General features: G+C 37.7%; 1 protein-coding gene across 4 annotated transcripts in view; it reads right to left on the bottom strand.

The window, feature by feature from the left end:
* LOC132130775 (retinoic acid receptor RXR-alpha-A-like) overlaps window positions 1-24,824 on the bottom strand; it is a 152,041-nt gene that overhangs the window by 98,767 nt on the left and 28,450 nt on the right. The window contains exon 1 of one of the 4 annotated variants that reach the window (XM_059542581.1): window positions 16,501-16,773. The exons of 2 other annotated variants lie outside the window; for them this stretch is intronic. In XM_059542581.1, the coding sequence (XP_059398564.1) occupies window positions 16,501-16,528 (28 nt within the window). In that variant the 5' untranslated portion in view covers window positions 16,529-16,773. Of the gene's footprint in view, window positions 1-12,489; window positions 12,814-16,500; window positions 16,774-24,824 lie in introns of those variants that run through there. One more of the 4 variants, XM_059542583.1, reaches the window with a different exon arrangement.

Below are 24,824 nucleotides of genomic sequence, written 5' to 3'. Positions count from 1 at the left end.
CTCAATGGAAAGCATATTTACACTGTTAATGTGTTAATGTGCTATTAACCGTACTGAAAATACTAATTCTGTAAAAAAAAGTGACCTATTACAGTTGCGGCTTCAGCATGTAGGGGGTGGGCGCTTCGGATTCTAGAGAGCATTTGATTGGACAGAAGATTTGATGAGAAGATGAAGTCCGATGTGATGTCATGAAAATCCATAATCCACTTTAGCGGAAGTGAGAGACTGCAAGTTCTAAATGCATATATCTTCTAAATGCGAATTTTGTCATTGTTTTGGAACACACCAACTTATTCATAACCTTAAGGCTAACATTTTAATACTAAATGCTAAAAAACTAATGTCACAGATTTTCTCTGTCCAAACCCTAAATTCAGTCACTAATCTTGCACAGACTGACTGGCGGTGCTCTCAAGGCACCTCTGGACGCTTGAAATGTAGGTAGATACATAGCCTTATAGTACATCCGGCACATTTAAATGGTCTCTTTCTGTTCCAAACTGTGTTTCTTGTGTGGTTGAAAGGTGCTAGCAGAGCCATTGCTCAGGATAGACCCCTTAGTAATGCCTGTACTGTCATTAACGCAAACTGATGATATTCACAGCTCTAACCGTCTCGGTTTGCTCGTGTAACCCATGTTATCTGAATAGGCAATGACACACTGTGTAGTCACGATGCATTGGGATCACCCCTTGGGTGTGCCGATTGTCTGAAGCCCGTATGGAATCACACCAATAGATTGGCTGATGGCGCGAGTGCCACCTTGACATTACTATGTTACCCACTCTAATACTAGGGAGCGCGCCATCCGCTCCTGCCTGCAGCATGAGGAGCTTGGCAGTGAACACAGTGTCTCCATCCCTATTCAGAGAACATGGGTTACGCGAGTAACCTGAGATGTTCTCTTTCATGGGTTCACTCATAGCTGCGGAGCTATGATGCAATGATATACCACACCTGAAAACCTAAGCACTGCCATATCATTAGCTCTGTACTTGTACTCTGCATAATGACAATAAAGTTTAATCTAATCTAATCTAATCTAATCTAATCTAATCTAATCTAGCCCAGTGCAAAATAGAACAGGCTAACCTCAAATGGCTGGTTCAAGCAGAAAGAATCTGGGAACCAGGAGCTGCATCTAAATCCAAGCTACTGTATAAAACCTGAAAAAAGCACCATTGGCTAGAGAGGTCCACATTGAGCTTCAAAGTTCAAACAGGGCAGAGCAGGTGAAGCCCCTCATCTTCAACAAAAGCAAAAGGAGGTGGACAGAGGGAGTGAAGCATCACCACCTGGGAACGAAATGATGTGGACAAGACCTTGGGGTCTGGGCCATAGGAATACCTTAATAAGGCCCAGATCAAACTCCATGCATGACTTGTAAACAGAGAGATCTTGCATTTGATAGAAGCCAACGTCAACAGGAGCGTCACATTAAGGGTCAGAATCTGTTCAGGAGCTGACTCCAAATGCTCAAATGGTGACTCCAAAAAGCCCTCCAGGATGACAGAGAAGTCCCAGAAAGGAACAATGACAGAGTGCGCCAGTCTCAAATGCAAAACACCACAAAGCCTTGATTGGTTCATCAAGGCATATTCTTCAAGGCAAAACAAACCTTGATTGGTTCATGTTGCAAACACAGCCAGTGAGCTTGCATTCAATAAAGCATTTTGCAGTGTGCTTTCAGAGTTCCTCTGAAACCCTCCACCTTCCCCAGCTCCACCTGTAAAGACCTGCTATTGGTTATCATATGCTATTTGTACAGCAGCAGTTTGTTTTAAATACAACACTGTATCAGCGAACGTACTAGAAGTAACAAGTTCCTGTTCTTGCTTTGCAGCAGTAGCAGCAATAATCTACAACAACAACAAAAACCAACAGCAGCAGCAATTCAGCAACGTAGCAGATTTATTCTGCCAATACCAAATACATTAACATTGCCCTATCTATTACCATGCTAAAATTTTCCAGTTTTCATGATAGAAATGTATTAAAATTTAAATAGTGAAGTTTAAACATCATGGTACTTTATTTTAATCACTTTAAAGTACTGCAAATCATGTAAAGAAAATCATGTAGAATAAAATAAAACATTTAAAAAAAAGATTAATCTCAAAATTAACATTCAGACACACTAATGAAATAATTTAAAATACCTTAAAAAATGTATTATAATTTATTTATTTTTTTTTTAATTAATAGAAATGAATAAAAAGTACTGACCTAAGATGATCCACAAAATAAACATAAAATACATGTTCATGCTTTAGCCATAAATCGAGACAAGGTGACAGAATGTGTTGGGAGAAAAAAATGAAAAAACTGCAGCTGTGTCTAGGGAAGTGTCGTTAATGCAAGGTGACATCTTACGAGAAGCAAATGTCATGGGTCTAAGCTGACAACACGCAGAAAAAAATGTGTGAGACTGCCAATCAAACACCCAACACTGATTCATCCAATCATTCATTTGGTAGCAACCTCGAAACTCCTCCTACAAAGCACCAATCACCCAATCAGAGTCACAAATCTGACTGGTGATTTATAATAAAACCTTACTTAAATGTACTAAACTGCCAATGTATGAGGTTTAACAAAGTCAGGGTCAACGTTTACTGTCAGATATATCCATCACATGAAACAATTACAAGCTCTCAAACATAGGTCTTTACTGATGATGGATTTTCGGATCTTGCAAAAAAAAATAAAAAATTCACCAGGTCTGCATTCAGGCAAGAATAGAGACTTCTGCTTGATGAACACAAAAACAAGAGAGCCCAACATAGGATAAATGGTAAATGGACTTCATTTATATAGCGCTTTCAACAGACCACATGACCATCCAAGGCGCTTTACAAGTTGCCTCACATTCACCCATTCACACACTCCTTCATAAACTCACTTTGCTCAAAACTTCTCCAGTGGCAGGTGGGGAAGCATGTGTTTGGTTCAGTTCAGAGCATTAATTAATTGTTGATAAGTGCCATGCCCGTTGTGTTCTAAAAACAATGATAGAAAAATCTTGATTTGTGCTGCGTTGGAGGTGATGGGGTGTGTGCATTGCGGACTGGGAATTAAATAATGTAGAGAGGCAACACACACACATTTGTGCACATTCGATGATGATGTGCATCAGCCTCTCCCTGCTGTTCCCGATGCAGTCAGGCAAAAAGATCTAGGCCATCTGCACAGCAACACAGAGAAAATAGCTCCACGCGCAGACAGAGGGGGACACGATTAACCAACTGGCTGCATTTTTCCTATCTCTCTGAGAAGAGACTGAGTGAAAGACACACAGAAAGCGCTAAAATTGAAATGGGCTTTTAGAAATAAAAACAGACCTCTTTAGACGTCCATCTAAGCAGGCACTGGAGAGAGTGACAGTGCAAGAAATCGGAATGGCAGAGGAAAAGTTCCCACCTAATAAGGTATGACAGTCCTAAATCGGAAAGGTAAAGGAAAATATATCACTTTAAAGACCCTTATGTGCAATAGTATTTATACCTAGACCTGCTGAACCTTTTTTTCCCACAATAATTAATTTGATAATTTTTCCCTATTAATATGTGAAGGCCCCATGACAGATTTTACAGACAAGGATTTAAACAATGCTTTACTCACAATTTCTACCCAATTAATTTTTACACAAAATATTTTAGCTAGAAATATTGTAATATTCATTCAAATAAGACTTTATTAGTTTAGATTAACTTTCTACATCTAGAAATCAAATAAGGCTTTGTTGCATAAAAAACTGCTCAAAAAGCACATAAATTAGGAAGAAATATTTTGGGCGTGACCATACAATTTTAACTTACCAAATTAGTAATCACCAGCATACTTTTACTTTTACTACATTTACTTCATACAGTAGCTCAGTGGTTCCCAATCCTGGTCCTGGAGAACCCCCTAACTAGGGCTGAAACGATTCCTCTAGTAACTCGAGTAACTCGATTACAAAAAATGATCGAGGCAAATTCCTCTGCCTCGAAGCCTCTTTTAATTTATTTTAAATCTCACGTCAGGTTCTTTCGTTCTTTTTAATGTGACAACGCGTTTATGTCACCCACAAAGCGGAAGGAGACACAAGCGCAGCGTCTGAAATCGCACACTGCAAGGAGTCAGCAGTGTTTTGATTTGAGGGCAAGCGTATGTCCATTGCAAGAGAGCTGGCATACCACAACTAGGGCCCTAGGATTTCTGCGATGCAGAAAACTCAGAGGGAATCGCGGAATCCAGTCATAAAAACGGAATTTACAGTTTAACGCGGAATGGCAGAAGCGCGACTTTACACACACTGAAGCGCGAGTGACGCTCCGTCTGCTGTCTCACTAATAAAGACGTGAACACATGAACAACATCTGCAGAACTGCTCTGACAGTCACTTCATGAGCATTTGACCGTTTGATTCGAGTAAAACTAGCGTCACAACAGAAGTGTAAAGGTACGTCAACACGTCAAAATAAAAGTCCGGTTCAAAGACAAGTATTTGCCAGAGATGTATTACTATTGTTCAGCAGAATATATATATCCTACTACAAAAAAAAAACAAAAAATCAAACATTATTTTTTTAAAGGTTTAATCACACAACATTTCTTCCATGTTTTATTTTTAATAGTAAATCCCCTTTGTTTACCAAAAAGTTAAGTTTGCTTAATTTTCAATAATTAAAAGATAAATAAATTTTTTATGTGTTTAATGTTTAATGTGCATCTCAGAAAATGCTTTATTTAAAACCCCAACTGAATGGCACTTAATTCATTTGTCAACTTTCTTGTCATTGTTCACAGTACAAGTACAGACAGAGAAAAATGGGTAATAATTAAATGTTTATTTTTGATGTATGCATTGCATTGTATGCATTTAAAAAATAAAAAAAAAATTTTTTTTTAAAAAGGAAACTAAGTTGTTCATTTTAAGAGACCCAGTAGTCTTATTTTCTCTTGCATAATTAATATTGCACTTTAATTAAGCAAAAACTCCTTTTATCCGATTACTCGATTAATCGATGGAATTTTTGGTAGAATACTCGATTACTAAAATATTCGATAGCTACAGCCCTACCCCTAACACTGTCTCCCTATTCAAACACACCTGATACAACTCATCAGGCATTAGTGAAGACTCCAAGACCTCAAATGTGTGTATCAGATAAGAGAAACACTAAAAGTGTGCAGTGTTGGGAGTTCTCCATGGAACCACTGCAGTAGCTAATAGCTATGCTTGTCTATCAATTCACTCTGCTGCCTTTTTTCCTCTTATAATAAAATAACTTACCTCAAATCAATAACTGATGTTTGCTCATTTCAAAAAGATGTTTACCAGGCAGAATAATCCCAAAATAAACCTTGATGTCTTTATCATGGTTTATGATGTAATAACGACCATCTGACCGTGTTTAATCCTTGTATCACCCATTCAAAATGGCGATCAAATATCGCAATTCATAAAAATCTTGCTTAAAGACTCTTAGTCTAAGTCTAGAAAGATCAAATAACCTGATGTCTGTCAGGCTGGGATAGAAGTCTCTGATGAGATGTCAATACTAAAGTGAAACCCGCTGCCTCATGCCGATCTGAACGCACACTCATTCCACTGAAGTCTTTTAAAATTTTAATCCCCTGACCCAAGAGAGGTTCAGCTCAGGCAAGGTTACCATCACACATCAAAGCCGCTTTTAACATAAAAAGCTGACAATTAAGGCTCGGGTTTATGCTCGGGATTTGATTTATACTCAGGTTTACATTCAGCTTTCAAAAGAAACTCTGCTAATTGTGGGAGTTAAACGCGATGCCACATGGTTCTGTCTGTGAGACAGATATTATGTCATGTCGCAAGTACCTCAAATAGGACAGACTACCATTGTTCCAGGAAGACAAAATTTATATCTTGCAACTCAGTGGGGAAAGGAGTCTTTTTTTTTTTTTTTCAAGAATCATGGACTTGTGGTTCTCGTGCATGCACTCTGCACATTAAAATGGTGCACTCTCCAGCCTGCACCATTTATAATTTTTATTAATTTTTTTAAGGGTGCTCAGATCAGATAAAGGAGGTGGCATTTTTTTGTCATTTTTCAAACAAAAATATTATCTCACCTAAATGTTTGATCATGCAGTGCAGTTTTGTTTTTACAATGAGGTAATTGCTGCACAATGGCTTACACACAGCACAAGACTGACTTCCTGAGCTGTATGTGCGTGCATTGAGTGTGCATGAGCGAGCCGTCTCTAGGAGAGTGTGTGAGTGCTGAAAGGTTTAAATACTGGCAAGACTTAACAAGAAATGCAAATTTAATAATACTTTAATAAACTTTAATGATGATATGGCACTGCGATGATACAATGCAACTGTGCAAGTGACAATTCCTGTGTCAACTGTGCAGCATGCAGCTTTCTTATTGTGCAGATGAGAAGTGGTGATTTGAAGCCATTTGCGGTGATTCACTCATGCTGTTTGGCAAATTACGCCACACAAAATTTTTAAATTACTTTGCAAGTTATTTAATAAAGAAATATGAATTGTACCTCACCTTCAGCATTATAATTACTTCACCCGTGCCAGATAGAGACTGAGACGGTGCCGCTAAATGTCATGCCAAACCTTTCACGGCAGGCGCGTCGTCAGCTTGAGATCGGTTTATGAGATCGACCTTTATAAAGACCTCTAATCAAACTTCCCAAAGTGATTATCATCTGATCAATCAGAGCACCACTATATATATATATATATATAAACAAATCTTAATGTGCTAACACATGTGTAAATATATAAAATATAATTACATTTTGTGATAAAATTAGTCCCAGACAGTTTAATGAGATTTACCCCCAAAACATTAAAAAGCCCATAAAATGGTGCCTTTTCCTATGTTTAGCAGCTGTTGTTGTTGATATGGTTAAGGATGGCCATCTCGATGGAGGTTTATGGGAGTTGAGTTTCACTGGTGCTCCCTCTCCATCTCTCACCTCAGTGTCACTTAATTAGCCCGCCTGCACAAAGGGAAATCATGCATATAGGAGCCCAATTTAGACCACAATAAAATCTGGAATGATTCGACCTGCACTGTAAGAGAGAGTCCCGCCCCCCTTAATTTACATGCCAGAGACGTTTCTGGGACTTTGAAGATACTGAAAACTAAGCATAAATAATTCCAAAGACCCTTAAATTCCATGAAATTCTTCCAGATGTTTAAAAAAATATTTGCTGAAGCATTCCAGATGTGCCACCTATCACTTCCCCTTAGCTAACAACTAACTTGCTTTTTTGCTTTCTTTCATTCTTCCTAAGTTTTGGCTTTTTAAAACTGCAAAGAAACTCACAACAAGCTCTCAACAACAACACTGCATAACAGATGAGAAAAAAAGGACTAGAACCAGAAAATATGTGTTGTTGCTTCAAGTCTCATAACCTTCTGAGGTGAATTTCTCAGGTTTTCTGAGAGAAACTAATGTGCTACTGCTGCAGTTCCCCGACACGCTCCTGTGTGCCAGCACTGCACACTCCCCACAGTCTGCGACCTGGCCATGACCCATGACCTTGCGTCTTTGCCTCACACAAACGCTCTGCACTTAGTTGTTCTGCTTTAATTGCGGCTTTTAAAATGAGCCGTCTCATTCAAACAGTGCCAGAATATCACACGCTCACACACCTGCGAAATACAAACCCTCCAATGGGTGCTCAGGCTCTGATCTGGTTTTTATAACGTGAAGCGGTCTCATGTTACTTGTTCTAGTCTGAAACAGAAGAAACCATCCTAAATGTGACACTTGAACTTGCCGGGTGCCATTTCAGCAGGCGCTGGAATGTAAGCCTTCTGGTATGCAACACATTGACGTGAACAAAAAAACTGCCAGTGCCTGCCCGTCTGCCTATCTGTCCGGTTGTCTTCCTGTCCAACTCCCCGCAGAAGATTTTGCCACAGGCGTTCTCAAACTCCACTGTAAACACGTTTCTCACCCCAGACCGCTGCCTAACAAACGCTGAGTGGAAGTTGAACTTGCATTTCTAATGCAAACAACTACACAGGGATGACTGCCAAACCACAAATACCTCCCACAATGCAGTAAGCGCTAAAATACTACCTATCCAGTATGAAACAGAACGTCACCACTGATTCTTGAGATGATTTTTTGAGCTCTATCTGACATCAGTTTTTAAAAACAGCAACAATTCCACATTGATATTAATCAGAGATTATCACTTAACACAAACATAACATTTAATTTGATTTCTTTTTTTTCTCTTCTGAGGAAAAAAACAAATGGCATATCAATAATTTTCACTCAGAATGTGCTAGTAAAAAAAAAATTATAATATAAATCATTACAAAGAAATGGCAAATAACCCACTGAATGAAAAAAATTGGTCTGTTTTATTTAACTTTAAAAAAAATGTATTTACAGTTCACTCTAGGGTTGTGCCGATAGGCGATAGTATCATGACAACGATAGCAGACGTCTTTGTCAATAGTGGAGATGATATTAGGCTCATTCTCCTATTATTGTATTCAATTATTGTTATTAATGTTATTTGGTGGCCTATTATAATTTCCTATTATTATCAAATTGCCCTGCTATTTCACTTCAGCACCAAACTTCACACACACCCAAATGAGGATTAGAGCCTGTAGCCAGTGAAGGAGTCTCCAACCACAAACACAGAAGCACATTGTCTGCTGATACGAGGTATTTCATTGTACTTTAACAAGTAATTGGAACAGCCTAGGCTATATATGCACAAAATTTTAACTGAGCCCTCACTAACTGAGTTTAATGCCAGAGTTTTTATGTTAAGCCCTATTCGGACGGTAATCGTTTCTCAGGGGGACACAAGTGATTTTCACCATTTACAGGGGGTAGCTGGTGATTTAATTGCCGTCCAAATCCAGGATATCTGTGTTTTTCTCTTACCACCCCCGTAAAATTCCCTGGCCGAATTACCGACTGTTTTTTTATAAACACCAAGGTCGTGTGGTAATTTAATTGCCGTCCAAATCCATATCTCTGAGTTCACAAGAAGAAATCGATTCAAAATTCAGTGTTTAAACCATTTTTGAGCACTCTCTAACATCGTAAGTAAACTTTTGTACTTCGGTGTAATTTGCATACAAAGTATTTAAAAGAACAATACTTCACAACTGCTCCACCACAGCGACTGGGAGCAGAAATAGGAAGAAAAATAAGACGTGCACAGTCCGCTGTATGATTGATATCCGTTTATTTTAACTTTACTCCAAACCTGTTTTAAATACTTTTACATTTAACTTGTTTGTCTATGTCCAATATTTAGTGTTAAACTGTTGGTCTTTAAAATACTTTTCATTTTCACCGTTGACTGATTTTGCTGACTTTTTAGACTGGTAACTTCCATGCACTGATGCAGCAAACAAGACGCGCAGTCCTAATCCTGATGTAGCATCCATACATATCCATACATATATATATATATATGAACAAGTGGTTTTAAATATGACAAGTACAGAGAGTCTCTAAGACAAGCACATATTTAAGCTCATAACTCAATACTTCATATCTTATTAACAATTCAAACTTTACAAAATAATGAAAATATATTAAAGACATTAAAATAATATATATTACCATTTTGACAGAAGGAAGAGGCTAATTTAAAAATGTACCTCTTTTTAAAAGCTTTCACAGTAGTGACGCTGTCAGATATTTGTCTGATAATGTCATTTCTTATCCTGAAAAGGAGTTCAACAAATCCACACAGGCTCCATAAAACAGCTACAACTCTCTGCCCATGTTGAACTGAATAAATCAAAATAATTCCTCAGGTTTTAATGCTCTGTTTTGTCCCAGTATTAGAATCACTTACACACACACACACACACACACACACACACACACACACTCCCTAAAGTGATAGGAAGTAACTGGCTCGCACAACTCCAAGATTAAAAGGCCTCTCAGCTGGAGTGAGCAGTAGTTCAACAGTCACTTGACAAATAGCAGTGGCGCTTGCAGCATATGGGTAATAAGAGGCGCGCTCTTCTGCTGTTTAAGCAAGAGGAAGCCAGCAAGGTCAGAAGGCACCAGAACACCTTTCTCGCTGGAACGGCCAGATCTGTGAAAGAGACACCATCTCTGACACGTACCATGACTTATGTTAACAGTTAGAAATATGAAATGCGCCCACTCTCTCTCTGCCATCATCTTATACCTCATGGAGACGTACTCAGCTATAGCAGCGAGGGAGAGAGATCTCTGACGTGCCTCAAAGTACATTTGAAGCCCATGTGAGAGACTGGAGTTGACGTGAACGAACTGTAAATCACTCTGCAGACCCGTCGGTAAAAAAACAGAGGTCTTGTATGGGCAAAACGTGGATGTTGAGGGTAAAAGCACACCTGGCTTAGCCAAAAAAACAACTGATGTGGAAAAGAACAGTGTTCATGCTGCAGCAGAGTTGCCATTTACTTGCCTACAAATCCTTTCATGTTATCTTTGTCATCATGTTTTGGTTGGTGTAACAGATATGGATTATCATAATTGCAATCATTGTTCTTAATCTGCTGTTTTGATTTAAGCTCTGCAGTTTAAATTGTGGCATTAATGGACAGAGTTCTCCACACACACACTCTAACATGCAGTCGAGAATGCTTTTTTTGCCTGTTATTGTCAGATTGCATGACATGAGCCCAGGAATCTTGAGTAAACTAAAGCAGACTGTACAATATTCATCTTCAGTTCAATTAGGCGATCAACCATATTCTACCATCCGTTTAGACCACAATTTAACAATCATAACGCAATCGCTGAGATGACTTCATCTGATTGATTTTTGAAGGCAGCGTAGATGTATCCCTCACTGCCCTTGATATCCCACAAATCTGTGCGTTCAATTTCATGACAGTTAAAGGGATAGTTCACCAAAAATGAAAATTTGATGTTTATCTGCTTACCACCAGGGCATAGATGACCGTTTCTTTGTTTCATTGACACTGCTAATTGAGATTGTAGATAGAGTGTCAATGGTCCATTACTTAAAGACTGATCATTCTGCCTTATGATAAAAACAAAATCATATAGCGTTCAGTGCTCAGAATGCATCATTCCACTTCCACTACTGGGAAGTCGTGGCCTAATGGTTAGAGAGTCGGACTCCCAATCGAAAGGTTGTGAGTTCGAGTCCCGGGCCGGCAGGAATTGTGGGTGGGGGGAGTGCATGTACAGTTCTCTCTCCACCTTCAATACCACGACTTAGGTGCCCTTGAGCAAGGCATCGAACCCCCAACTGCTCCCCGGGCGCCGCAGCATAAATGGCTGCCCACTGCTCCGGGTGTGTGCTCACAGTGTGTGTGTGTGTTCACTGCTCTGTGTGTGTGCATTTCGGATGGGTTAAATGCAGAGCACAAATTCTGAGTATGGGTCACAATACTTGGCTGAATGTCACTTCACTTTACCCGAGAACAGTCTCAGATGCCTCGTTTCACACAAGGAAACCTATAAAATCATTACTGTGATTTAAAGTGATCTAAACCATGTGTCGCTCCGGCTTCAGAAAGAGATAGAAGACTACTTCACATTTCTGTCAGTGCATTTTAATTAACACGATGTGTGATAAAGGCTAATGTCACTGCGCTGGAATACGAATTCTACACTGTAGAGTTGCTAACGGTTAATGGTCTGCAGTTTTGACACACAGGTTGCAGGATCCCACTTCATATAACGACATACTTATATCATATACATTCAGACTTGGTACGACTGTGTTGCATCACACAGAGATTTCAGCATGGACAGATTTGTTTGTCACTTGAAATTTATCAAGTTGTGCCTGTTTTGGATTAAAAAGCATCTGGTCAATAGCAAGAAACTAAAAATACTGAATGAGGGAACAGAGAGGCGCCAGATACAATACCGGTTCATTTGCCGAAACCTTGCCTAAAGTGTGTGCAAGCAAAATCTTGCACTGAATATATATGTATGTATATATGGCTCAATATGTATTTGACTCAATGCAAACATATTTGCATGCTAATTTTCAAGAATTTGATAGGGAAATGCTGATTTTCCTTTTCCAAAAGTTCTGCAAACCTGTTTTGTTCTGTTACATACACCACTGTTCAAAACATGAATCTATATAATTTTTTCGTTCTTGTGTGTTTCCAGCGTTCTCTTTACGTTCGTCTGTTATTTGGCGTTGAAAAAGGAAACATCTTTTTTTTAGACATGGAAAATCGATTTTACAATCGATTCAATGAACACTTATGTCTTAAAAATCGAAAATGCTTTTTTCACAAAAGTGACAGCCCTACTTCTGATCAATTTTAGCATCCTTGCCGAAAAATCACAAATTAATTAACTTTAAAAATGTTTGTGTGGTTATTACATGTGCTCCGACACATTAGCTCTCATGCGGAGGATGCAAGTTTGAATCTGGCTCACAACATTTCTCATTCCGATTTCTTTCTTTCATTATCCATATTAATAAGCAGCAAAAGTAAAAAGAACTTCACTTACCCAGAGCTGATTTGACAAAACTATGCTTATCTCTCTCATCAGTTACACAATCAGTGATGCGCACAATATCAGTCCTATCAAACCGTGATAAAGGTGTAAGCGAGGTTTACAGTATAACGTCTGTTATAGTTTATCATCTGTTGTAACGTTGTGAAAACAAAATCACAAAATAAAAAACAAATCATCCAGCTGATAAAACACATGGGGAGAGAAGGTCAAGGTCTGAAGTTCATCGTCCACCGCTCCCCTTAAAGATAAAACACTTGCAAATGTCCGGGCTGAAAAGTAACAAATTATTAACAAGGGTTTGATGCATGGCTATCATAAACAACTGTTTTTAAAAAAACTGTTTTAAAGCTCCATTTCTGCGTACAGCAGTAACCTGATTGAGAAACTCTGTATTACGGCTGAACTGAATCTCATCCCTGGACTGTGATATGTCGTTGGTAAACGGCCTTTAGAGAGCACTATCCCTTTAAGCCATTAACATTCTCTAGTAAAAATAAAACTTCTCTAGTAAAAATGACAGCTGCAGCCCGCTCACAAAAGGGGGCAAAAAGCATCCGGCAAGAAACCTAAAACTACCCTGTCATTAAAAAAAAAAAAAAAAAAAAAATACTTGTATGGGTTTAAGAGGTAAACAGCCCCCCCAATCAAAGCTCTTTAAATCTCCCAGAACCACCTTTGTTCCTGAATTACGGCTGACAGAGGAATGCACCCCCCTCAACTATGATGTCACTTTCTCATTAAGACCATGAACTTAACTGAAGCAGGCGGGAAAAAAAAAACAGACCTCCTGTCACTCAAAAGCGCCTCCTCCCAACCCTTAAAAAAATGGCCAAAATTAATATGGTTTACTTTTATAGAACAAATGGTCTTCAAAAAAAAACCAAGGACAAACCCATCTACATCTTGTGGATCCACTCACTTAATAATCTACAGATAAAAAGAAAGTGATTTCAAAAAGCAGAATACTTTTTTTTATGTTTTTATGATGCTACACAAGCTTTTAGTCCCTAGTACCTTCCCCTGTAATTTCCATAAAAGTTTTCATTATATCTTCATTAAAAAACAGACAAATATGAGGTAGGCAATTTAGCACCTGTGCCTAGGGCTGGAGAAAAAGTTAATAAACCCAACCTGTTCTGCATGCTTTACAAAGAACAAAAACATCAGGAGTATATCTAGCACAGTTATTTGAAAAGCGTTTGTAAATGTAAGGAATCATTCATGTTTAAATGATTATGTGTCTGAATTCAGCAGGCCAGAGCTGAGCGTCTGCTCCATGACACTCAACACAGAAATAGAACTCCATTTGCAAACAGCCACACATGCTTTGTGTTGAAAATCTTAAGTTAATGATTTTTTTCTTTCTTTTTTTTTTCTTTTTATGATAAGCTTTTTTATGACAAGCTAAATATGCTTAGAAGCTTATATACAGAACAATATTTTTAGGATTTCTATATATATATATATATATATATATATATATATATATATATATATATATATATATATATATATATATAAAATTATTCAAGGTTAAATGTTATTTTAAAATATTAGCAAAAATGACTAAATGTTTTAGTAATTATATAAAAATACATATTTTGTAAATATTTAGATGTTTTTATTTTTTTTATAATTAGGGTTAAATATTATTAAAAATATATATAATTATTTAGGGTTTAAAGTTAACTGAGCTTTTATTGTTAAAAAGGTTCATACATTCTATTATTTTATGAATTGTATAAAATAATATCATGGTTAATGACATTAAAATATTTTCCCCAAATCTTTTTAAAGACAAGGACTTACAACCATTACTAAATTCTCCTAAAGTGCAGATTATGTGAAGGATAAAGCAAAGGGCTCCATTAAGAACTATTTATTAACAAACCTTTGTTACTATTAAAATAGATGCCTACTGAAAAATCTAACTATAAAGCCACAAATTAAATCCAGCTTTTACATCTAAATTTCCCAGCATTAAAAGCCACACAAAGCCCAAACATACTTTAACAACTAGTCTATTATGTTTCTTAACTCTGTGATTTTTCTGGTACTGTTTTGGGAATATTCGGGGGGTTTCAGGAAACCCGGCATTCCTGCTGTCTCTCATCTCAGTGAACCAGTCGGGTGATGATGTACTTCAAGGGGTAACACGATTCCTGCATGAAAGAGCTACAGCCACAATAACAGTCCTGCCTATATTCCTGAGTGAAAACGCAGAGCATGCTGGTTATTCTTACAGTATGCGGGCCTCTGTGTGTGAACTAAATCATGTGTGACTGATCAACTTATCTCCATGCATATATGCATAAGAAAGTAATGTGTATCATTTATTGAAGTGCATGTTCATTTACCAAACCACATTCTTGCATGAGTAATAAGCATGTTTGAGATGTACAAGACAAAGCCAAGTTATTAATTATTTTGAGACGTTATCTAAATCTCCTGCCTATTAGTCTATTTTTGGCATCACTCAGATATCACATTATCTATACAGCTGCAAACTGCAATATGATTTCATAATCACACACTGACCGCTGGAATTTAAGGGGCTCTGATCTTTTCCACAAAAAAAAAGAAAATAATGAAAATCATATCTACTTTTAACTAGTTGTAATGATTTAATCTCTGTTCATTAAAGTATTTTTATCTTACCACGTGAGTGCCTTGGAAGTACTTAATCTACATAAACACATAATATTTTTTGAAGAATATCTGGACACTCATTTCAACAAAGTGAATGATTCTTTCAAGATGCCTTTCTGTCCTTAATAAATCCCGTCAGTCTCAGATCCCATTCACTTACACAGAAAAGAACAGCCAGAATATTCTTCACAAATTTGCCCTTTGTGTTACACAGAAAAAAAGTCATACAGGTTTAAAACAGGATGAGTAAATAAAAACTAATTTCATTTCTTGGTGAACTATTCCTTTAATGTGATGGACTATCATCTTATGGAAACCACACCTACAGTACATTTTGCCTCAGCCGTCGATTAAAAAAGGACATTTTTGAAATAGAACTGAATGTTCCCCGGACACCTAGTGGCGTTTTTATTCAATCTAGTTACTCTAAATAGATTTCAAATGATATCGTATTGCTCTGCAATGACTTCTGTCACTTTCCTCCGTGTACTACTCACGGAAAACGCCAAAGTTTGTCCAAGTTCACTTATATCAACTGTTATCTCATACAGAAACGGTTCTCGCGTGATTATTTGAGAACAAAGTGCAAGGAAACCGGATTAAAAATATATATATTTCTGCATGTAAAGATGTAATTACATATGGACAAACAATAAAATTCGCTGTAGCTAATAACGCTTTTCTTCTTCCAATGACAAAAGCTGTTTGCGATTTAACGTTAATGAATTCTTACAGACGTCCGATGCCTTCAAACTAATGTCCATTTAAATTTTAGACTGATGCGCGATGTTGCTTTGCATTATAAATAAGAAAAATCACCCACACACATATGCACAAACGTCTGCATTTTTCTGTATTCCAGCCAGGAAAGTGAAAGAAATGATGCACGAGCTTCAACTCTGCAGCACCGGAGTCAGAGCACTCACAACACTATTAATATGTCAAATGATACCGCATATCAAGAATTAAACATCTTATGAGTAAGCACGATACTGAATGAGGTGGCACTCTCGAGCGCGTGCCATCGCTTTTGCACGCCCAACTTTTGTGTTTACCATTAGTTTGATTTATAAACAAATGTCCTGATCCACACCATGCACTTGACTGCTGTACGTTATTGATTATAATTGCATTAGTGTCCATTCGCCATGAACGTAATCCTCCAATACAGCCCGAGTCGATAATGAGCGATCTAAAGCAATTCCAAGTTACGTTGGTATTTTTTTTATTTTTTAGAGTTCTTTTTTTTTCCTCACGCTGGACTAAAAAGTAAATCATAAAACTCTCTCTTGCATACCAAAAAAACTCGAGTGGAAAAATAAACATCTTTCAGTAGTCTGAGGGTAAACTTACCCAATGACAAGAAAGGTTTGGTTTCCATGTCTGGTCGGTTAGCTCATGCCAGCTGACGCGCGCGTTTAAGCTTTCGGTATCCCCCTCTGATGACAGTACAACACGGCTCCACGCGGTAAAAGTAAAAAGCTTCGCGATAATGTCAAATGTTCACTTTATGGCACTACTTCTGTTGTTCACGCTTCTGCTCGGCTCTGTCTACAACTCTCCAGTCCACACTACTGCAAAGGGACCCAGCGAAGGGGACTCCCACTGACGCTAACGCAGCACGTTTAGCAACGACGCTTGGGGAACGTTAACCCCTCCTGCGCCGCTCTGCCTACAGCCATAGAGAGGGTTAAGAAGAAAATGAAAGTGTTTCCTTGAATAAAGAGCATTGCTTGCACATGTGGTAAAACAAAGAGCCTCCAAAGTTAGCACATGTTGCCATTAATGAATTACCAACCTGTCATTAAAAATGACTAAGATTTAAAGCAGTAATTAAAGATACAGGCAGACAGATAGATAATTATATATATATATATATATATATATATATATATATATGTGTGTGTGTGTGTGTGTGTGTGTGTGTGTGTGTGTGTGTTTGTGTGTGTGTGTGTGTAATTTTATAAAAGAAATAACACATTACCTTTCTAAAAATGATTTCACATTTATGAATTTATGTTTAAAATTTGACAATAAATGTTAGATGTTTTCTATCAGTGATAATTCTTCGACTGCATTATTTTTATCCTATGGCTTTTACTTAAATCTTTGCTCTTAGATTATATTACTTATTATTTATTTTCTTTTTTAACTATCCACACTAGGGGATACATTAGGAGCTCAGTGATAATATGTAAACAGGTCATGGATATCATACAATATGTATATGTTTCCAATATTGATTTATTGATTTATTTATTACCTGATGAAAGTTGTATTGTACTGCCCTTGTTTTCTTGAGTATGAGGAAATTGATGAAACAGTGCTGTATAAATACTGCTCTTTTTGCATGCATTTAGAAGTACACTATGCACACAGCCTCAACATGCCATTCATATCCAATATCTGTCAATAAATAAAAAAATCAATCAATGTGATCAATCTTTTCTAGGCTATTCAGACTTTGCTGCTGGGGAACAGGCCTTGCAGCCAGTTTTCTACAACAGCATGCAGCACTACAGGATCCGTATTAGCCCATAGAGAACTAGGTAATTTTTCCAATATTACACACCAGTCAATTGGATACCGTCGCGTAGCTTTATCATCACTTCACACGGCTGCCTTAGCTTGCCTGGGATGTGTCCACTGAGTTGTGAATATCACACACATGGAAGAGGCTTTTGGTGATGTATATGAGAATCTCTAGCAGCGTGAGTAACCGCGGGCTAAGAAGAGATGTTGGCAGCCATACAGAAGCTGAATACTTCAGGGGCACGGCAGAAGTTTTTTTGCAAAGCTCTCTTATTTTGTTCATGCAGATAAATGTATATATACATGCAGTCCGGGAGCCATCCTGGGGGCCTAAGAAAACACTGCATCACTCGTTGAGCGTTTGAAGGTGTTCGCCACAGTTCGGCTGGGGGAATGATTCATAATTAATGCAGCTCACTGCGCATTAGAGATCAAAGCCATTTGTCTATGCTGTGCAATAAACCTAAAGCAGCCGTGACTGGGCTCAGATGATTGTGCGTGGATGTGAGGGACACTGGTGTTTTTTTCCCCTTCACACCCTCTGGGTGTCACACAGACTAACAGTCTCACAACTGGGTAGTCCGAACAGCAATGGCAGATTTTGTTCATAGCAGACTTTCACATTCACCATGGACTTCAAGATGGCTTGATGTGCAGGTTACAATCAAGATTCTCAGATTGTCACAAGTGTTTACGAGCTTCACAGCAAAGGGCGATCTATATTCAGAAAGAGTAATATGGCTGTAGTTATGGTCACTCAGTGTACTGTACAAATGAGGCATGTTAGTGTCTATGTTGATGTATGTGGCACAAAAGCCACTGGACACCAGCTGAACCTATTAATCAATGATGAGCCATGGCACACACATACAAATGCATGTGTGAAATAATATCCGGTCTACATAACAGTGTTTAAATTAATCTGAAGCAGAACAATGGCATAAATGATATTTATTATCTGACTCCCGACTCGCCTTTAACGTTTTGTTTACAGAGGCACAACAGGAGGAGGATTTTTGCATAATACCACTCCAGAAACGGCGCAAGGAATCTCAAGCTTGACCAGTGAATATAATTTTTATTATTTCACTGTTATTTTACATAGATGTAAGAACGATAATCAAGAATGCCCTGGAAATATCAGTGGGAACGTTGCAAGTGAAAAATCGTGTGAAATCGGCCCTCTGCGTGTGCGTCATGTTTCTGAACAAGAGCAAATTGAAAGCAATTACACAGCTGAGGTGATGACACATACAGTAGCAAAAAAGATTTTGTTTGAATGTCACTGTGATAGATAAGAAAATGTCAAAACAAGTGACATTTATTTTAATAGATTGAGCACATACACACTATTCAAGCAAATGCTGAGCGAAGGAAACGTTGATTTAACGAATAATAATTTTTTTGTTAGCTCGCTGTAGTTTAATGAAGCCAAGTACATTAAGAAGGTTTTGTTAAAACACCAAAATGCACAAAAATGATAATAATAATAATCCAGTATTAACAGGTTTTCCTAAACTGCAGTACCACCGACTTGCCCTGTGCGCTACCATGAGGGATTTTGTGATGTATGACTGACCACTGTAGAGGTCCTCTGGCTTGCTGATTATAGAGTGTAAGCACTCTGCCGTGGTTCAGATGGATGTTTAGCCTACAGCTCACACTATGTAATCTAAGACAGACACAACACACTCTTTTAAACGCCTCAATCAGCCGCTCTCTCATCTGCCCGCGAGACCTTGCTATTTAATCCTTTTCTTTAGCCTTGATTAATGGCTGTTTGACCCCTGACCTTCCCACATATAAATCTCCAAAGGGTGTTTTGGGTCTCTCTGGGCTTCTCACTTCAAGACCAATTCTCTCTCACCATCTTCATGTGCAAGTGTTTATAATGGGGCATCTCTATTGGATTCTTCACATTTGAATAATGCGTCCAGGCCTCGGGGGGACATCGGCGTGACGACCTCCGCGGAGGTAACAGTGACAGTTTCTCTTTCAGGTCTCAAACGTGGTGATAAATGGAACACGGTCCTTTCGGTCCCCATTGTGCTCCAGCGTTTACAACACGCTCATCCATGATGGCTGTTTGCACTGATGCCATTCTGCTGTTACTATGGGGACCTGGTTCTTCACAGCACGAGATTCATAAGGAAATATAAATCTTTTCCTAACCTACGTAAAAGGGATGAGATGAAGCCTGGAGATGTTGGATTATAACTGTGAATCCTTTTTTCTATCTGGAACAAAACTGATTTGCACGGATTCCAGATATCAAGAAATTCAATCCCAGGCTGATCACACACACACATACCAGTGAGGCTTACTGATGTGAGCAGACCTACACAAAACCGTAGTAAAGGATGGGTAGAGGAAGAGCCTAGAGGCCTTAATAAGAAAGAAGAAGGGTGAAAAACTGGACTTCTCCCCCTTTTTAGCCCAAGGGATGCTCAGTGGTCAGCGGCAAAGCAGAATGGGTCAAATTCCTCACATACAGGGGTCATAGTGCTTTCGGAAGACATTGCAAAAGATAAGGAATGAGGAACTTGACATGCACACTAAGTGTATGGACAATGAAAAAAAAAATCATGTTCAAATGTTATTGCGTTAGACAACAGAAAAGTTTGGGTAGGTAAGAATATTTCCTTTTTTTTTAAGTCTCTCATGCTCGCCAAGTTTGCATTTATTTGATGTAAAAACAGTAATATGTTATTAATAAATGTTATTACTATTTCAAGTAACTGGTTTATATGGTCAATATATTTGAAAATATAATTTGTTCCTGTGATGGCAAAGCTGAATTTACAGCAGTCATTACATTACAGTCAGAGTCACGTGATCTCTCAGAAATCATTCTAATATGCTGATATGCTGCTCAAACACATTTCTCTTTTGTAACAGCAATTTTGATCAGTTTAATGCATCCTTGCTTAAATAAAAGTATCAAATATTAAACCAACTGTGATTTATTCTGAAGAAACATAGCACTATAATCTTTTTTCCAGGCTTTATATTATAAAACACGAAATATACTATTCAATATTAAGACAAAACAATAAAATTAAATTCAGCCATAGTTCTAGCATGATTTGTTGGCAGATGCCACTCTGATTTGACATTTTTGATCTGATTCGATGAAATTAATACATTTTTAAGTATGTATGAAATCCATGTTGTGGTCAGTGTACACATATACAGCACGGAGATGTATCTTTATACAGAATTACTGATTAAGAAGTTAACAAAAATGTGCAACAGAAGCCTGATTTAAACATTTAGGATAATCTCTCATTTCAAATATAGAGGCTTTGCATATTAGATCTCACAGCAAAGTACATCAGAATGACTGACAACCACATGAAGCGTCCAATGTGTGGTCAGAGAATCAATATGCAGATTGAGAAGATTTTAGCATGTGGAAAAATACCCAGATTGCTCTAATACCACTGAAAGCAAAGAGACCGTTTAGACAGCTTCACAGTGATGGGGGCTTTCATTCAAACTGGAATCCGTTTGAAACGGTGGATTTATCTCGTGATCGTGCAACGGAGATGACAAGACGATAGAAAGCAGCTGAACTGAGAGGAGAAGAGATGAAATGATGGCCCTACAGCTCAATATTTTCATAGGCAATTAGAGTCCACTGCTCTGAGGGCAGTTATCAATATTGAGGCATTACATCACAATCGCTCTGCTGCTGGAGCAAGTGAGGACTCCACTGCAGGGATCCACCAGAATTCTGGCATACATCAAGCTTTAAATCCCATTACACAGATATTGGCTACATTCAAATTGGCACCGTGATAAATATGTGACATCTCGGTTTATTGCCAAGGCAAAGAAATGGGAATCATTTTCTCCTCAGAGTCCGACACTCTCCAATGCTGAATAGATGCTGTTTTCACCCAGAAAGAGGGCACTTTCACTGGAAGGCAAGAAAATATACCAGGGAGCCTGAAATGTAGCAAGCCAAAATTCTGTTTATAAATGGGAAATATAAAGCGACCATGATAAAGTATAAATATTTCTAATGAATCCAACAAACAAAAATATGTTCTAAGAACTTTTTGCTAAAGTTATGATTAAATGATCAAAACACTGAAGGTTCAAAATGTCAGTTTAAAAAAAAAAAAATTCTGGTTATACAAACTTCAATGGAAAATTTGATAAAATCTTTGGCATCATTTTGCCAACAATATGGTTATGTTGCTTATGATTTTTTTCTGTAGTACTAAAGGCTAAAAGAACATCCAACTAAAATATTTCAAGACGAAAAAACAATGAACAATGTATAAATAATATTTACGTGTACATTCTGAGAACATCATTTTGAATAAATTGAAAAACTTTGAGAGTTCTCATAACAACAGGGAATGTGCCAGTTTAAGACAATTATTCTGCTTTTCGTGGTTTTCATAGTCAATAGGTGTATGAATTTTTGAAGGCTAGCAACATTTGTTTAATAGATAAAATTGTTCCACTTAGGAATAATGTTTAAAATTCTCTCAATTGGTAGTGTAGCTAGCATTAGCAATCTAGCTAACCTTAGTCCGAGTCGATACATGCGCCCAAAATTGGCTTTTTACAGACTGCACAATATTATATAAATATGGCAGAGCATTTAACTCAGATTTCTATAGTTCTATCTTCTCCACAGAAGACAGAACAGCATGTGATGTCCGCAATTTTTGTTTTTTGTTATGCTAGTATCACATTTTAAACACAAAAGGTCTCAAACTTTAACAACTGCATCATTTGGGTAATCAAAGCATACATCTCACTGCATTTTGTGTATGTACAAACTACAAAATAACAGAATTGTTCATATATACACAAAAAGGGACAGACTTCGTGGCTCTAAGATCCTTTAGAGAGCATGCAGGCAACATACGTTTTCCCTGAATGATTTATTTTCATCTCTGCTGGGGGAGAGCTGAGCTCTGCTGGACTTCAGCTGGGAAAACACCATCCACAGAGAGAGGCGCTCTTGAGTACACAACAGTCACATCATTGAATCACTATGGGGCTCGCTGCTAATGGGCTTCCCTGGGCGACAGATCCGGAGAGTGATGATGTAATTAAAGGATTCTGAACAAAGCCACTGAATTCTCAAGAAGTGCTTCATTAGAAATAATCTTGGTCCTTGATTTGTTTACCCCAGATGCTTATTTGAATGACCAAATGCTGAATTGCCATTGTCATCACAATGCTAAAAACCACAAGTTTGAGATACTTGGAATTCTCTAAATACTAACAAAAACAAACAAAAAAACATTTTGAAACTGTGATGCTACTAATCAAATATGCACATTTGATGGATATGAAAATACGCTCGCTCGTGCAGACATAATTATTCTTTTGGTTAAGAACAGACTAGAAAACACAGTCCATTTGTGGTATTAAGCAACTTAAATATGTGCCAAAGGACATATTATTATCTAATATGAATTAAAACAAATCTTTTCATCTAAGCGCATGTCTGCGTCCAGTGCCAGATTAATACTATTATGATGAACTGAAATCTGATACTTATATGTCTAGTTAAGCCGATAAAATTGACAAAAACCTCCTTACATGAAACTTTTTTTAATTTTGTCATTTTGTTTAAAATATCCCAAAGGTTATCATTTGTGTGTGTGTGTGTCCGTCTCAAGCCACTTTCCTATTGTGATTAATAACTCTTCACAGCATGTTCTCTCTTGTTCAGTCTCTCTCACTCTCTTTATCTACCTCTGGTCAACCGCCACGGTGAAAGCAGCTGCCACGGCCAAATCTTACAACCATAAATCTGGACACTTCTTTCGACTGTCTCCCACTTCAAGGGGAAGCCTGAACTGTTGCAAACATCATTAACCCTTTTCCTCCATTCGCAAGCCTTTGTCCTATTCTCCACTTGAAAAAACCCTTCTGGAAAACTTAAAAGAAGGGGAGGGCTGGCAAGACAGCAAAGACAGTAAGGAAGAGAGAAAATAAGTTTTCTCGAACCCCTCCCATCGGTTCTTTCCATAGGAAAAACTTCAGATCCAAGAGTAGCAGGCCTCTAGACAATTTCTCATATTCTGGTTCCTAAATACCACAAATGATGTCATTCTTTAAGAATGTGTACTTACACACCCCTTCTTCACCTACATAGATATGAAAAGAAGTCAGCATATCAAAATCTCTATTTATTTTCAGAAAAATCTGTGAATGTTATTCTTTAAAGCCAATTGTTTTTATCTATAATATGACATATTTCAGAGTGAAAAATTGTTTTGTTATGCAAATAGATGAAAGTGCAGTTGCAAGTGGTGTTTCATATTTTCTGAAATTAAAAAGGTTATTAAGATATCTTTAAAACTTCTTGAGTTACAGGCATGCAAACTTTGGAGAAAAAAACTTGAAAAGTGCTTTTTCCAATTTTTTAATGGTCACCACTGGCATTTTATGCATCAAAGATCACTAAAGTCATTAGATTTTACTAATGGACCTACGAATCTCTGTGTAAAAAAACTATAGTGAAGCTGCAATCTTTCAAAAGTCATTTTAACCCCCTGTAATTTGGCTCCGAATCTCAGTTGAAAATTGTAAATTTGACCCCCTTCCTCTACAAAATAGGGGAATAATATTTTAGCTTTCATCGCTATATATATTTATCTTTCTTTAGAAGAAATAATAACAAAATCCAACATTTGAGAAAGGGAAGTTTCTGAAATTTGGTTGATTTGACACAGAATGACTCCTTTGCGTTTCTTTGCAATATTATCAAAAGAAAATCTCTAAAGACTTCTGTTGGCCATATCAAAATAGGTGACATTACACAGCAACTCCACAAGGCATTGGCCCGAAAGCATACTTTTCTTCTGAAACAAACATGCCTTTCTTTACAATAGCAGAGAACTTTTCAAAGGCTTTCCATGCACAGATGACTCCTGGCTGAGTGAAATAACTGTCCCAGAATGCCAATTTGCAGCTTGAGGAGCATATTTAGATGGGGAGGAGGTTGGTGCCTGAGAGGCTTGGAATAAAGATGTGTTGTCATTGAAACGCCCAAATGCGTCTGTGAAATCTGAGATGAAAGAAAAGAGTCTCTGTCAATCATATCCCAGTCCTGCCATGAACTTGAGCACAGCTCTTCAGAAAACCCAGCGTTCAACCTCTCGGCATAA

This window comes from Carassius carassius, chromosome 47, assembly GCF_963082965.1.
Source record: "Carassius carassius chromosome 47, fCarCar2.1, whole genome shotgun sequence".
Classification (NCBI taxonomy): Eukaryota; Metazoa; Chordata; class Actinopteri; order Cypriniformes; family Cyprinidae; genus Carassius; species Carassius carassius.
Note: the sequence above shows the minus strand (reverse complement) of the source record. Positions and strands in the feature narration are given on the sequence as shown.